The 15,659-nt window shown below is 43.5% G+C and overlaps 1 protein-coding gene across 1 annotated transcript in view; it reads left to right on the top strand.

Moving 5' to 3' along the window:
- The window catches only part of IL17RD (interleukin 17 receptor D), a gene marked incomplete at its 5' end in the record, with an annotated part of 68,180 nt that overhangs the window by 42,755 nt on the left and 9,766 nt on the right, over window positions 1-15,659 (top strand). The window contains 9 exons of the mRNA XM_010851930.1: window positions 2,140-2,265; window positions 6,732-6,850; window positions 7,364-7,484; window positions 9,451-9,495; window positions 9,805-9,956; window positions 11,010-11,075; window positions 11,636-11,690; window positions 12,187-12,297; window positions 13,135-13,319. Coding sequence (XP_010850232.1) covers window positions 2,140-2,265; window positions 6,732-6,850; window positions 7,364-7,484; window positions 9,451-9,495; window positions 9,805-9,956; window positions 11,010-11,075; window positions 11,636-11,690; window positions 12,187-12,297; window positions 13,135-13,319 — 980 coding nt within the window. The remainder of the gene's footprint in view (window positions 1-2,139; window positions 2,266-6,731; window positions 6,851-7,363; window positions 7,485-9,450; window positions 9,496-9,804; window positions 9,957-11,009; window positions 11,076-11,635; window positions 11,691-12,186; window positions 12,298-13,134; window positions 13,320-15,659) is intronic.

The raw sequence follows: 15,659 nt of genomic DNA on the forward strand, positions 1-15,659 counted from the left end.
TTGAAGTCAAAGGTTTCTTTCATTATGTACTGTGCTGTGCTAAGTTGCTTCAGTTGTGTCCGACTCTTTGGGACCTATAGCCTGGCAGACTTCTCTGTCCATGGGATTCTCCAGGCAAGAATACTGGAGTGGTTTGCCGTGCCCTTCTCCAGGGAATCTTCCTGACCCAGGGATCAAACTTGTGTCTCTCATGTCTCCTGCATTGGCAGGCGAGTTCTTTACAAGTGCCACCTGGAAGGCCCCTTCTTTCATTATATATCTCAATAAATGAAAATATCTGAACTTTATACATATGGTGGGATTTTGTCTTCTTCTTTTTTTTTTTTTTTTACTGGGAAGCTGGTCTCAGCCAGGATTTCTGCAGGTTAATACCTCTGACTCAGAACTTATGTTTCAGTCCAGCTTTGTGCTGGAGATAGAATGGCAAGAGCCTTTTGTGTGAGCCCTCAGAGGTGGTGTTGTGTCCTGGCCCTGGGCTGGTCACTGGCGACACTGCAAGCCCACCCAGTCGATCACTGTAGCTACAGTTTCCTTGTTTGTTCAATGTGTGTGTTAAACCAGATGTTTCAACATTTCTTCCCCCTACTTTAAAGTTCTCGTCTATCTAGAGAACACATGTAGAACACTTTGAGAGTGAGTTTTCATCAGAAGTAGAATTTGGTTTTATTAATCATTAACATCTTTTCAAAAGTAATACTGAAATGTAGAGGTGATTGTTTCTGAAGCAGATGGAGTTTGCAGAAGGGAGTGTGCCTTCTGTAGGAGTTAGGCAAAAAAGCAGAACACAGGGCAGAGTGGAAGATGGAGTTTCAAAGAGGAGGGGCGTGCTTTCAGTACGTGTGTGTTGCACCCTTAGAAGAAGCTTTAGAAGAATATCATGTGCACGTTAAAAGGCTTGCAAAAGTATCCATTAGATGTTAGCAGTTACTTCTGTGTGGTGGGAGGTTATGGATGACTTTTATGTTTTTCTTATGTTCTTTTGCGACTTTCAGATACCTTGTGAATGTTTTTCGTCATAAAAAATGGGAAATGTGTGGTGTAGTTTATGGGGAGTGGGGATGGGAATGCCACAAACTCACCAAGCTTCTTAGAAAATACCTCTGAATGCTTCACCCCCAAAGCCCCCTGACTTCCAAGAGGGTAATGAGTAGGTTTGAAATCTGATGGAAGACCTTTTGCATCAGATACTAAAGAAAGTCTTCAAGCTTAATCACTGAAAAGAAATAACGATAAAGCAACGTAATTCTGATGTCTGTAGTGAAGGCTGGCGGCTCTCCCTGCACGCGTGGCTGAAACAGCCTGCAGCCATCCTCTGAGGTCCCCGCCTGGTCTGGCTGGATGCTTCTGGCAGCTTTTTTAGGATCGTGCAGACTTTGAAAGTGTACTTAGCAACACCAGGTGGCACAGCTGCTGCTCTGGCGGGTGGCAATGAGTCATGTCCTCAGACAAAATCAAAGAATCAGTGGTTTTCGTTTTTTCAAGCACCATGGGAGTGTTTGGATTCAGTGGGTGTTGTGGGTGTCTTTGATGAGGTAGTGTTGGGAACAAAAGTTGTACCTTTGTCATGCTGGTTAACATCCAAGGTGCTCTGCTTATCACTGAATCTCTTGGTCCCTTTGGCAGGTCCTAATTGGATTCTTTAACAGCCTGGCTGTGAATGACGCCCCCTCAAGTTCACATCCTCCTAAGAGTTCCTCTTCCGCAGTCACCTTGCCCTCTAGGCTTCTTCTGAAAAAGAATAAACCCCAGATTACTTGGTCATTGTTTGGTTTCAGATCACTCTGTAACATTGGAAAAAATTTTGAACTAACCTGAGTTATTACTGATTTAGGTAAACTGTCAGAGTAGTAAAAAAGTGAATGTCTGATACAGCAAACTCCAGACCTTACATAATCCTCCAACCACTTTAACTCAAAAGCGAGGGGGTGATAGTGTTATACATAAACCCCACTGCAGCATCTTAACAGTTTTCCACACAGCTAACCTTTGATGTCATCTGTGGGCTTTGAGGCACACATCTTTAAACAGAGTAGATTTGGCTAACTCCGAGCATGTTCTGTATAATTTGAGAAGATGAACTTGGAAAAAGAAAGAAACAAATGTTTAAATCTAACTGTCCTGGTTCTCCCAACCCTCTAGACTGCACCACTTACTTGAATCCAGTGGGGAAGCACATGATCGCCGACGCCCAGAACATCACCATCAGTCAGTACGCCTGCCACGACCAAGTGGCTGTCACCATTCTTTGGTCCCCCGGGGCCCTCGGTAAGTGGTCCAAGTGGAGTCTACAATGGTGGGTGGTACCCAAAACAGAGGTCCTAAGTGCAGTGGCCTCCTGGGGCCAAGTAGGTCTTGACACAAGTGTAGCTTAGGTGTGCCTCTGCACAGACACTACTTGATTGTAACTCTTGCTGCTTCATGCTGTGCTTCATGGCTCATCTTTTGTTCCCTTGGCTGTTATCGAGAGAGATGTAGGTTTGTAAAATAATAGTGTGTGAATGGTAAATGTCACTGAGGTCTTTGCTTGTGTGTCTCAGCAGGAGTTGGGGGATGAGTGGCCTAGCCAAGAATGTAATGGATTCAGGATCCAGCATTTCTGTGGCCACATCGAGATGCACCAGCCTAGCCTTGGCAAATTTCGTGAGTTGTCAGGACAACCTCAGTTTTCAGGAGAAATCACAGAATCAACAATTTTTAAATGTTGGAAATGAACTGAATTTATATTTAAATTGTATGGACTGAAAAAAAAGCCAAACAAACAGAAAAAAAAAAAAAACAAACCAACAAACCTACATTATCTGGCCAGATTCAGGTTACGGCTGAATCTGCTTGTCCTCTTTAATGAATTGATGATGCCCAGGATAGGATGAGGTAGTTGAGTGTGGGACATGGAGAGGGCTCATTTGTTCAGATGGGCCTGGGTTGAACCCAGGATGAGCTACCCAGGTACACTTGTAGTAAAGAATCCATCTGCCACTGTGGGAGATGCAGGAGACACAGGTTCAGTTCCTGGGTCAGGAAGATTCCCGTGGATAAGGAAATGGCAACCCACTCCAGTATTCTTGCCTGTAAAGATCCCATGTGAAAAAGAGCCTGGCAATCTACAGTCCACGGGGTTGCCAAGAGTCAGACACAACAGTGTGTACTCACACACACACACAAAACCTTTAGGAGAAACATTTAAACCTATCTGAGCCTCAGCTTCCCCATCTGAGGCATATGACTTTCTCCTCATTTAAGAGTTAGAAACAGAGTGGATACATGTATATGTATAACTGATTCACTTTGCTGTTCAGCAGAAGCTAACACAACATTATAAATCAACCTAGACTGAGCAACTTCACTTCACTCACTTCATACTTTCTCATTGGAGAAGGAAATGGCAATCCACTCCAGTTTTTTTGCCTGGAGAATCCCATGGACAGAGGAGCCTGGCGGGCCATGGTCCATGGTCCATGGGTCACAGAGAGTTGGACACGACTGAAGTGACTGAGCATGCATAATCAAAAAAAATTGCAAAAACAAAAGATTATTGAGTGGAAATGTACAATGGGATAACTACTTTGGGAAACCTTTTTGTATTCTCCTGAACAGTTACATGTGTATTACCACATGATGCAGCCATTTGACTACTATTTACCCAAGAGAAAGGAAAGCATATATCCACACAAACATTCACAGCAGCTTTATTTTCAGTTGTCCAAAACTAGAGACATCCTGAACGTCCAGTGCATAAACTGATACACCAGCTGTGGTGCGTTCACACAATGGAACACCACCCAGCAATGAAGGAATGAAATCGTGGTATACTTAACAATGTGGATGAATTTCAAAATAGTTTTTCTGAGTGAAATCAGCAAGACAAAAAAAAAAAGCATTAGCATTGACACATTCAATAAAATACAAACAAAGCTGTAGTGGCAAAAAGCAGGTTCCTAATTGCCTGGGAACAGAAGTGAGAGGGAGTATAAAGAGACATGAGGAAGAATTGGGAGGTGATGGGTAAGTTCTTGGTTTTAATAACAGTTTCATGGGTATACACGTAAGTCAAAGTATATGAAAATGTTCTCTGTAAAATGAAACTAATTGTATGCCAATTATGCCTCAATAAACCTGTTAAAAAGTAGAAAAAGAATTAAGGACAACACACACACAGAGTACATTTCTAAAGAGAACTCTTAAAAACAGTGTCTGTTGTTATCATCATCAGATCCCGGTCCTCAGGTTTCCTAGGATATTGCCACCCAATCTTAGAATTTAAAAAAAAGTCTGACCAAGGAAAAAGTAAGATAAAGTCTAAATTTCTTAATCTAAATGGGGGAAATCTCAAAGGAACCAGATTCAGAAAAGGTGAGCACAGAGACAGGGAGAATGGATCAGACCTGTGGGCCTGACTCACTTCTCTGTGTAAATACCACTGGGTCTGAATGCAACAGGTTTTCCAAAAATAACATTATCTTAACATTTAAAAGGAAAAACATCCTCTGTGGATAAAAGAGAAGTGGTCATTCCAACATAAGTCTAAAAATGGTTAAAGGGTTGGCCTGACACATTGCAGGCTCCCTCTTTAGAATGAAAGTAAGAGATGTGAGGAGAACTGACATGAGGAACCGTGAGGGCAGAAAGATGAGCTTTTTCTGCATGACAGTGTGTGGGTGGGGATGGCTGGATAGATTCTAGCAATTTCTATGAGGTTCTATTAAGGAGACTCCTTGGGAGATAGACTCACTGGAAAAGACTCTGATGCTGGGCGGGATTGGGGGCAGGAGGAGAAGGGGACGACGGAGGATGAGATGGCTGGATGGCATCACTGACTCGATGGACGTGAGTCTGAGTGAACTCCGGGAGTTGGTGATGGACAGGGAGGCCTGGCGTGCTGCGATTCATGGGGTCGCAGAGAGTCAGACACGACTGAGCGACTGAACTGAACTGAACTGAACTGGGAGATAGAAAAACACATGCGTTAAGAGCACTCTGGGTTTGATCCCACCTGGGCCATTTCATCCCTGTGTGACTCTGGGCAAGTCATCTAGTGTCTGTACACCTCTGTTTCCTCACCTATAAAGTGGGGACAATACCTTCCGCTTGTGGTTGTGAGAAGGATTCAATCAGTTAAATGACAAGGAGTAAATAAGTACCTTTATTTTACTGCCCTATAAAATTATAAACATGATCTAACTATGAGATGTTATAATATTTTGATAAACCAGTTACTATAAGATTTACATTTACTCCCAGACTTGGAATAGTGGTTTTCCAGGCAAGTCTTTTTAAATATAAGAACTGGAATCACCCACTCCCACCTCCAACTGATGAATTTGTCTGTAATTGTGAGAGGTACAGTCTTACAGTCATATCAATCACCTGGCTTTTGTTTAAACAGTTCTGGCAACAATGCATGAATTAAATCTTAGTATAAATAATAAGGATTTGTTCAAAAATATTTGGAGGGGAGGAATGGGAGGATTTCAAAAGACAAATTCTTGTGAGATCTACTGAATATTGCTGGTCAGAAACCTTGGATCTGGTCAGCATGTGTGAATCTCTGGCTGTGGATCCACCAGGCCTCACTCCCGCAGGAAGCTTTGTACTCAAAATACTACAACACGGCAGGGTCCGGACTTGTGCCCTCTGTGCTCCAACCTCTTAAGTCGTGAAGCTCTAATTGTAACTCCTTTGCCCTTCCCACCATAAATATGTGCTCTTCATCAAATAATTACAGGATTGGAGAACCTATTCGAAAGAGAAAAAGATTTCCTTGGCCTTTGCCATCGATAATTTTCCCACCTGCTTAATTGCATCCTGTGTAATTACTCTTGCCCTGGAAAGGGGAAGGGTTGAAAATGTCTCCTTGTCTGGTGTTTCGAAAGAATGCGAAATCGATATCTTGCCAATTGAGGCCTGCTTCGGGTTGCTCCAGCTATAGTTGGACCTCTCCAGTCTCCATGGGATACGAAGCCCTAGCACCGGCTCTCGTGGCCGTCAGAGCTTAATCCTTTTGAAAGCAGCTAGTTGGACGTGCAGCGGGGGAAGCTCAGGTGGCAGGAGGCTGGGCCAGTCCCTTTCAGTGGCGCTGTGGGCGTCCCGGGGGCCTCTGAGGGCAGCATCAAGAGCACACACTGGGCAGCTCTTGGGTGTCTGCCTTTCAGGCGTGATTAGAGCAAGAACGGCTTTGTAAATCACATAGGCATTCTCCTAAGCTATTTAATCTCCAGCCCAGGACCCCCTTGGGTGCAGACACACACTTTGCTGGGAATTTTCTACGTTTCTTAGTGAAACATGCCAGCAAATATAGGACTAAAACGGAAAGTACTTGAAACATGGTTTGGGGCAAGTCCCTAGTCAGCACTGGAAATGATTGTCAGCTGAATACACCTTGTTTAATGACATAGAAATTATATATTCCACTGCAGATTTTTATGATCAATTGTGACTTGGGTCTAAATATTTGAACCCTAATGTCATAGAGCAAACGGACGTTCGTGAAATGGCTGGCAGGATTAGAGATTTATTCATTAGTAATGGTGGGACAGAAAATCACCTGGCCTGTACGAGAGGAATGCAGGGTATGCCTTTTTCCTTTCTGTAAACCCAGATATTCCTGCCTGACTTAGAATGCCTTTTACTCTGTTGTGTAGGGGGAGAGGACGGTGATCTTAGAGGAAGGAAAGTGTGTTCAAAGGTAATTAGGTCCTCTTTTCATATTAATAAAAGCATTCTGCTTTGCTTAGGCATCGAATTCCTAAAAGGATTTCGGGTCATACTGGAGGAGCTGAAGTCAGAGGGACGACAGTGCCAACAACTGATTCTAAAGGACCCGAAGCAGCTCAACAGTAGCTTCAAAAGAGCTGTAAGTCGCATGCAGGGGAATACACCCCTGAAGACGTGCCATTGTTCTGGGGACTGAATGGTCTATTGAGAGCCTGCGAAACTGCAGGAGGAGGGGCTGCAGACTCCAGCCCGCCTGCCCAGGTGGGCGAGCCTGCTCCACACTGCCAGAAACCCTCTAGCACTCCCGGTGGTAGACAGACACACCTCTCAGGTTACAAGCTGAGGTGGAGCAGCCATCCCGGAAGGTGGCTTTGTGCCCTCAGGAGAGGATGTGGGCTCTTCCCCACCAGCTTGGAGCCTCGGCTTCACTGTCGGAAAAACAGACAGTGTTGTCCATATTCCTTTTCACTTAGGGGTCTAAACCTAAACTTAGTCTGGAAAAGAAACCTGACTTCTTCCTGCCCTGGGACACCCCCCACCAACCCTAGAACTGTGTCTGGGGGACCATCAGGATGGACTGGAACTCTTGCACTTAGGTAGAGGCGGGGGTGATTTCTCCATGACATCACACATGTTTTTTGATCCCTTTTAGGGGATGGAATCTCAACCTTTCCTGAATATGAAATTTGAAACAGATTACTTTGTAAAGATCGTCCCTTTTCCTTCCATTAAAAACGAAAGCAATTATCACCCTTTCTTCTTCAGAACCCGCAGTGAGTATGGTCTTTCCTGCCTACTTTCCAGGGGGAGACATTTCTCCTGCTTTTAAAGACATTTTGACAGAGATATGTTCAAGAGTACATGAAATACTAGTATGAAACTAGCATGGAGAAGAGAAAAGCATCCAGAAAAGCAATTTTTAAAATTAAGATTTGACCCAGGCTTCCGTGGCGACTCAGTGGTCAAGAATCCGCCTGCTAATGCAGGAGACATGTGTTTGACCCCTGGGCCAGGAAGATCCTCTGGAGAAGAAAATGGCAATGCACACTAGTATTCTTGCCTGAGAAATCCCATAGACAGAGGAACCTGGCAGGCTTCAGTCCATGGGGTCACAAAAGCGTCAGATACAATCGAGCAACTAAACAACTGTTCATCTAACCAGAAACACCTGTTCCTGGCTTGTTATAGAGCAGACATGACAGTTGACCTTTTTTGAAGGTGCTGCAATATAGCCATGTAGTAAAATTGTTTAACTTAAGAAGAGGAAAAGAAAGTATAAGTTTATCTTAAGGTGAAGGGTAAGCATGAAATGATTCCATTCTGTACCTGTCCTCAGGAGGGTGGCCTCTGTGGGTGGCTGCCTGTCATTTTTTCAAGATTAGGTTAAGAAAATCAAGTAGTGTCCCTGAGGTCACCTCATTCTAGGAAGTTTATTTATTTAACATCTCTGTGCCAGACTCCATTCTACATACTTCCCAAATATTAATTCAGTTGACCTCCATAACAGCCCTACAAAGGATTTAATCTTGCCATCTCCACTTAGCAGAGGTGGAGCCACACATAGAGAGGTTGAAGGGGCTGCTGGGGGGCTGGGATTTGAATGCCACGGAGCCCGACTCTGGAGTCCTCACCCTGCAACCAAGCACTGGCTGTACAGGATTCCCCTCTCTGTCTGCCTCTCCTTTTCCACCTGTTCTGCACACAGTGTGGTGTGTCTTTCAACAGCCCAAATCGCTGCTTTAGAGTTCTTACTCTGCAGAGTTCTTACCCTGATTGTTTTCTTCTTTTAACACGGTAGTGGTTTTCTATGCAGAGATGTTCATTGTCTTAATGAAAATAAGATTCCATAGGACAAAGACCATGTGCATTTTACAGTATCTCTCAGTGCCTTACATGTAACAACCAGAGAGAGGATTCAAAGAACGTGTTTATGGAAAGCTTGCCTAAATCAAAACTAGCCTACTTTAATTTTCTTCATCAGAATCAGAGTCTCTCTGGGGGTGAGGCGGGACAGAAGGTGCATTTATCACCATTTCAGGGCACCGTGACCTCAATGCAGCCTTTGATTTTCTTGGCATTGTAAGCATAATTTCCAGAGGGTCCTCCTGGGTTAGCAGCATGGCGTATAGGGCCTCTGTCATGGTGTTTTGTTTTTTTTCTTTAATCACATTTAAATCCGATTTCAAAGCTCCTCGTTTTCAGCACTGGTACTGCTTGCTACCTAGTAGATGGCTGGATGTCATTTTTAGACTCCATCAAAAGGATTTTAAGTTGGAGAGCCAGCAAAAGTTAAAGTAACCTCAAGAAAAGTTGCCAGGATCACTCCAGTGTTCTCTTATGCCTAACCACTCTGCAGTTGGGTAGGGGCTGGCATTATTTCTGCCTACAGCTAAAACAGAGCCCCTCCATAGGACAGAAACATGAACACAGTCCTGCTGCCCTTGGGCATGGCCTTGAAACTATGTAATACCTGACAAGCTTTTAAAATGTAGGTGACTTCATATTGTTTCCACTTAAGTGGCATAAAATGAACTGCATTAATATCTTTATATTATACAATTCAAATTTTCACAAGATACAACTGGGCTATACTGAAAAGCATTGTTGAATCGATGCAGTTGCTATGTTTTACATTCTTTCCAGAAACGTTCAGTGCTGAATATTTATATTGTATTGAATTGTTAGATGAGGAAGATGTCAAACTGTCCTAAAACTAAAAACATGTGTCTTTCTTAATAGCGTGTGACCTGCTATTGCAGCCGGACAACCTGGCTTGTAAACCCTGTAAGTATAGCTGTCCTTGGTATTCCCAGGTGGCACAGTAGTAAAGAATCTGCCTGCCAATGCAGGAAACGTCAGAGAAGTGGGTTTGATCCCTGGGTTGGGAAGATTCCCTTGAGGAGGAAATGCCAACTCACGCCAGTATTCTTACTGGGATAATCCCATGGACAGAGGAGGCTAGCGGACTACAGGCCCTTTGGTTGCAAAGAGTTGGACATGACAGAGTGACAGAGTGACTGAGCTGTCTTTGTCCAATCCCAAGTGGAGTCAGGGTGGCCTCAGGGTACTCACTGTGGTCCTTCCTCCCCCTAGTCTGGAAGCCTCGGAACCTCAACATCACTCAGCACGGTTCGGACATGCAGGTGTCTTTTGACCATGCGCCCCACACCTTTGGCTTCCGTTTCTTCTATCTTCATTACAAGCTTAAGCATGAAGGACCCTTCAAGCGAAAGACCTGTAAACAGGTAAGCTGCTGGGTATGCATAAAGAAACCACTGCATGTTTTAAAGTGACCCCAGAGCCTCTGGAATTTGGATGGTTCAGTGTGAACATGAGGCTCTGTGGTCTGTGAGCAGTAGGTAGCTATTCCAGAATGTTATCACTGAGTTCATCTCAGGGTCATCCTGAGTCACCCCTCACTCCCTAATTATCTAATTATCTCTACCCTATCTGGCCCAGTGCTGATGTAGCCAGTGAAGTTTTACCAAAGGAACCGAAACAGTGACGTAATTGTCAGTTCTTAAGTATTTCAGACCTGAATCAGGTGCTCACTGTGTGTCAGTCAGCAAGCTCTGTGGTCATTGAGTCTTTACAGCTCAATGAAACCAAAGCTGCTGTTACCCTCCTTTTAGAGATGTGGAACCTGAGGCCCATGGAGGTTGCCTGGCCTGTTGCTTAAGGCCTCACAGCTAATCTGGGAGCCAAGTCACTAGCATGTCAGTGGCTCATAATTTATACAGAGGCCAAGGTTAACTTGAAATTCAGTAACCAAGTCCTTAAACTTGAGATAGTCAGAGGGAGTGGACGGTATTTCATGGAAGTTCACGAGGCTGCTCGATGACCCACAAGAGTACCAAGAGAGGCTTTTGGTCCTGGTGGCAGAAACCAGCAGCCTTATAGATGCATGTGCCGAGTTTGATTTTCCTGCCTGCTCTCACCTCTGTCATTGACCTTCTACTCAAGTCAAAATTATGGCAAATAAAATATGCACAAACAGGGGAGGGTAATTTTTTCCCGTTTATTAAGTAAAAGGTATTCTAACTAGCTGCTTTGTCTTCAAATAAAAAACTGCTGCTCTGGGCACTACCAGCCAAGCATAGTCTCTGACAGGGGTCGCAGGTTCTCCTGGGCCTTTTATCAGAGTGAAGTTCAGATATGCACAGTTGCTTTCTAATTGTCATCTTCTGAAAACATAATTGAAACTGGTGGGAAGTCTCCTTCATTCAGTTCCAAAACAAAAGAGGGGTCCTGGTGACCTTTATCTGAGAAGAAAGTTTTAAAGTGTTGTTTCTTTGCAGGAGCAAAATACAGAGATAACCAGCTGCCTTCTTCAAAATGTGTCTCCTGGGGATTATATAATTGAGGTACACACAACTCAAGAAAGCCCTATTATTTTTATTAAAAAACTTTTTTTTTTTTTTTTTTTTTCTGTACCATGTGGCTTGCAGGATCTTAGTTCCCCAACCAGGGACTGAACCCAGAGCCTTGCCAGTTAAAGCACTGAGTCCTAATCACTGGACCACCAGGGAATTCCTGTTTTTTTAAAAAGTTTTATTGAAGTATAGTTGATTTACAATGTTGTGTTAATTTCTGCTATATAGCAAAGTGATTCAGTGATACATGCACACACATATATATTTCCTATTTTATGTTCTTTTCCATTATGGTTTGTCACAGGATATTGGATGTAGTTCCCTGTGCTATACAGTAGGGCCTTACTATTTATCTATCCTCTGTATACTCATTTGCTTGGAAAAGCAGAGATGTATCTGACCGTTACTGTCTAATCTCGGCTTGAAAATGGTCACAGGCAACAGCAGCTCTGCCCTCCCCTTGCCCCACTGACCACAGATGGAAAAATGAATGGAATCTGTTGAGATGCTATCACTTAAAAAAAAATAACACAGCATCCTCTGCTTTGCAGCTGGTCGATGACAGTAATACGACAAGAAAAGTGATGCATTATGCCTTAAAACCAGGTGAGATTTTGTGTGTGTGTTTGAAATGTTGCCTCTAGACTACAGAGTGGACCAAGGTATTTGATACTTTCCTTACTTCATGGTTTAGGAAAAGAAAATACTTCAGCTCTTCACTCTTACATGATGTTCCATCAAATCTGACTTTCCTTCCACCCTAATGTTGATGCCTGGAAGATCAAAGCCAGTGTGTTACATGTGTCACTGGGATTAAATAAGTAGTCAATTGTCCTCAGAAGCAAAGTGGTGGGAGGGGAGGTTTCCTTAGGCAGATTCTCACTCAAAGGTATTCAGTGATCTCAGCAGATTCTAGCTGTTAAATTGTATTCTACAGCCTTTTAAAGTGAATCCTTTTATAACTACTGAATCATTACTAGAGAAAGGAGGTCAGGGAGTCTTGGAACCTGTTATGTGGCTTATTTTTAAAAAGAAAAAAATGTTTCTCTTTGAACCTGTTACACTGTTGACATCTAAAAGCCTTCCCTTTGAAACTTCCCAGTGCATTCCCCGTGGGCTGGGCCCATCAGAGCCGTGGCCATCACTGTGCCATTGGTCGTCATATCGGCATTCGCGACGCTCTTCACGGTGATGTGCCGCAAGAAGCAACAAGGTATTTGTGTGGTGTGCCCCCCCTCCCCAATCCAAGTTGGCAGGACTTGGGCCAACAGAGGGAGATGGGAGCACTTGGTCCCTCCAGGCAGGTGACTGGGAAGCCACACAACTCCTGTAGTCAGTTCCTTGGCTGCTGTAGTTCCCAGAATTAAAATACTTGACTTTTAACCTCAGGAGCCACTAAAAGGACAAGTGTACTTCCCTTCTCAAACTGAGGATGATAAATTCAAGAGCATATAAGAAGTCCAAAGGTGTGAGTAAGGGAAGAGGTAGGGCTTTATCACTTATAAAAGTCCGATGACAGGAAAGAAACTTGTGGGACACTTGGAAATGTATCCTTAGTCTGAGCGGTGGTTACAGAGGTATATACTTAGATAAAAATTTCCTGAGATGTACTCTTAAGGTCTATGCACTTTACCTTTGTAAGTTGTACAGAAAAACTCCCCCAAACCTCAATGAAAGTTTTAAAGAACGTCAGCTCTTTATTGAAGCTTCATTGGTCAGGTAGCTTCACTCAGTTGGAAGAGCTGGTTCGAGATACTGCTGACCAGAGTGGAGGGTGGGGGTGGGTGGGTGGGTGGCCCCTGCAGTGTTTTTGGCTTAACCAAGCTCAGTTTCTGGTGAAGAACAAATTTTGGCCATTTTTGGCTCCACTGGAGCAATCAGCTGTCCCGTTCCCTGAGGTGACCCAAGGGGCTGGTAGAGTTAGGAAGCTGGGAGTATTCCAGGTGACATGGCGACTGTTGTTTCTTGAAGACAGCATTACCTCTCGAGTCGTAGGGAATAGTCAGAGTGTTGCTCATGGGCACCAACCTTATCTTCTTGTCCCCTTTAGAAAATATATATTCACACTTAGATGAAGAGAGTTCGGAGTCCTCCACATACACCACAGCACTCCCCAGGGAGAGGCTCCGGCCTCGGCCCAAGGTCTTCCTCTGCTATTCCAGTAAAGACGGCCAGAATCACATGAACGTCGTCCAGTGCTTTGCCTACTTCCTCCAGGACTTCTGTGACTGTGAGGTGAGGAGTCTAAAGTCTCTTCTTTTATCCTGGGTGGGATGTGTGCTAATAGACTCTTAGCTTCCAACCTCGGGGTTACCCATGGCACTCTTCTTTGAGCCTGTCATAGCCATCATCGAAACTAAGTGTTTGCTGACACGTAGTTCTAACCCCGACACACTGCTGCTCAAAAGCCTTGAGTGACACCCACCTGGCAGGAAGTTTTTTAAGCTTTAAAGACTTGTTGGGTGTATGGATGGTGGAGGAGATGGCAGTGTGCAATGAGGGTGGTGGGAGGAGGTCATCATGGCATTGGAGGGTCAAAGAAAAAATGGTAAGTAAAGAAGGGGGTTTAGACAATTCTTTGGGGGAGCTTTGCTAATAAGGGAAAACAACATGTTAAGTGCTCATATGGTCTATTCTGGTTTCTTGCCTATTCTTTTGAGTTAAGCTATTAACATGTAACTTTTTTATAATGTCATAGTATTCATTTTAGAGTGAAGTTTGAAGCTCTCACGGAAAACACGCTCTGTTTCTTACAGATGCAAGAGCTGTACAATAATTCTGTTTTTTGTTGTTGTTTACTTGCTAAGTTGTGTCTAACTCTGTGACCCCATAGACTGCCAGGCTCCTCTGCCCATGGGATTTCCCAGGCAAGAATACCAGAGTGTGTTGTCATTTCCTTCTCCAGGGGATCTTCCTGACCTAGGGATCGAACCTACGAATCTGTGTTTCTACCATTACAGGCAGATTCTCTTACTGTGGAGGCACCACATAACAAATAACACCCCTGGAAGTTACTTGTGCTTTGAAATGGAGAGCTCAGTGAGTTTCTTAGACTTCTCCACATGGTGAGGCTGCCCCCTAGTGTCAGTAAAGCATATTTACAAGGCTGGCAGGGTTTCCTAATGTATGAAGGTTCTAGAGGTGGGCTGATCAGCCTGAAAGACCAGCAAGTGGCACACAGTCTTCAAATACAGACAACCCATCATTTGCTTTACTTTGTGAGTGAGCAGCCTGGGGAAAGGTGGGCTAGTGTAACATAAATACAGGTGTATGTAATAGAAAATTTGGAAACTAGAAAAGAATGACAAATTTAAAAATGAGTGGTAATCTTAACTTGGAGAAGAGGAACCACAGTTAGAGTTGCTGCATTTCCTCCCAGTCTTTTTCGGCATAGATGAACTCATACATGCAGTTTTGCATTTTGGATGGATTGGAATTATTTTTTTCTTTCTCTTCCCTCATTGACTTTTTGTACTATTAGTAGTTCTATGTAAACTGAAGTTTTAAGTAGACACTTGGTTCATATTAATGATTCACCATAATTGAGTTTTTTCAAATTGTTAAACATCTCTGGTTCCAGTTTGCCTTATTTCTGTTGATTTTCCAAAGATAGATACCTGGAAATGGAATTGCTGGGTCAGGCAGGAACATTTTTTTAAGTGGTTGGTCAGTTAGCTTTTAGAACATAAAATGTTAGCGAGAATTAAGGAAAGTGTAAGACAATTTTCTAGGGAAAACCACTAGAGCATTCAGGTATGACTGAATCAAATCCCTTATGATTATACAGTGGAAGTGAGAAATAGATTTAAGGGACTAGATCTGATAGATATAGTGCCTGATGAACTATGGACTGAGGTTTGTGACATTGTACAGGAGACAGGGATCAAGACCATCCCCATGGAAAAGAAATGCAAAAAAGCAAAATGGCTGTCTGGGGAGACCTTACAAATAGCTGTGAAAAGAAGAGAAGTGAAAAGCAAAGGAGAAAAGGAAAGATATAAGCATCTGAATGCAGATTTCCAAAGAATAGCAAGGAGAGATAAGAAAGACTTCCTCAGCGATCAATGCAAAGAAATAGAGGAAAACAACAGAATGGGAAAGACTAGAGATCTCTTCAAGAAAATTAGAGATCCCAAGGGAACATTTCATACAAAGATGGGCTCGATAAAGGACAGAAATGGTATGGACCTAACAGAAGCAGAAGATATTAAGAAGAGGTGGCAAGAATACACAGAAGAACTGTACAAAAAAGATCTTCACGACCCAGATAATCACGATGGTGTGATCACTGACCTAGAGCCAGACATCCTGGAATGTGAAGTCAAGTAGGCCTTAGAAAGCATCACTACGAACAAAGCTAGTGGAGGTGATGGAATTCCAGTGGAGCTATTTCAAATCCTGAAAGATGATGCTGTGAAAGTGCTGCACTCAATATGCCAGCAAATGTGGAAAACTCAGCAGTGGCCACAGGACTGGAAAAGGTCAGTTTTCATTCCAATCCCAAAGAAAGGCAATGCCAAAGAATGCTCAAACTATCACACAATTGCACTCATCTCACATGCTAGTAAAGTAATG

The sequence above is a fragment of the Bison bison genome, unplaced genomic scaffold (genome assembly GCF_000754665.1).
Source record: "Bison bison bison isolate TAMUID 2011002044 unplaced genomic scaffold, Bison_UMD1.0 scf7180017864304, whole genome shotgun sequence".
NCBI lineage: Eukaryota > Metazoa > Chordata > Mammalia > Artiodactyla > Bovidae > Bison > Bison bison.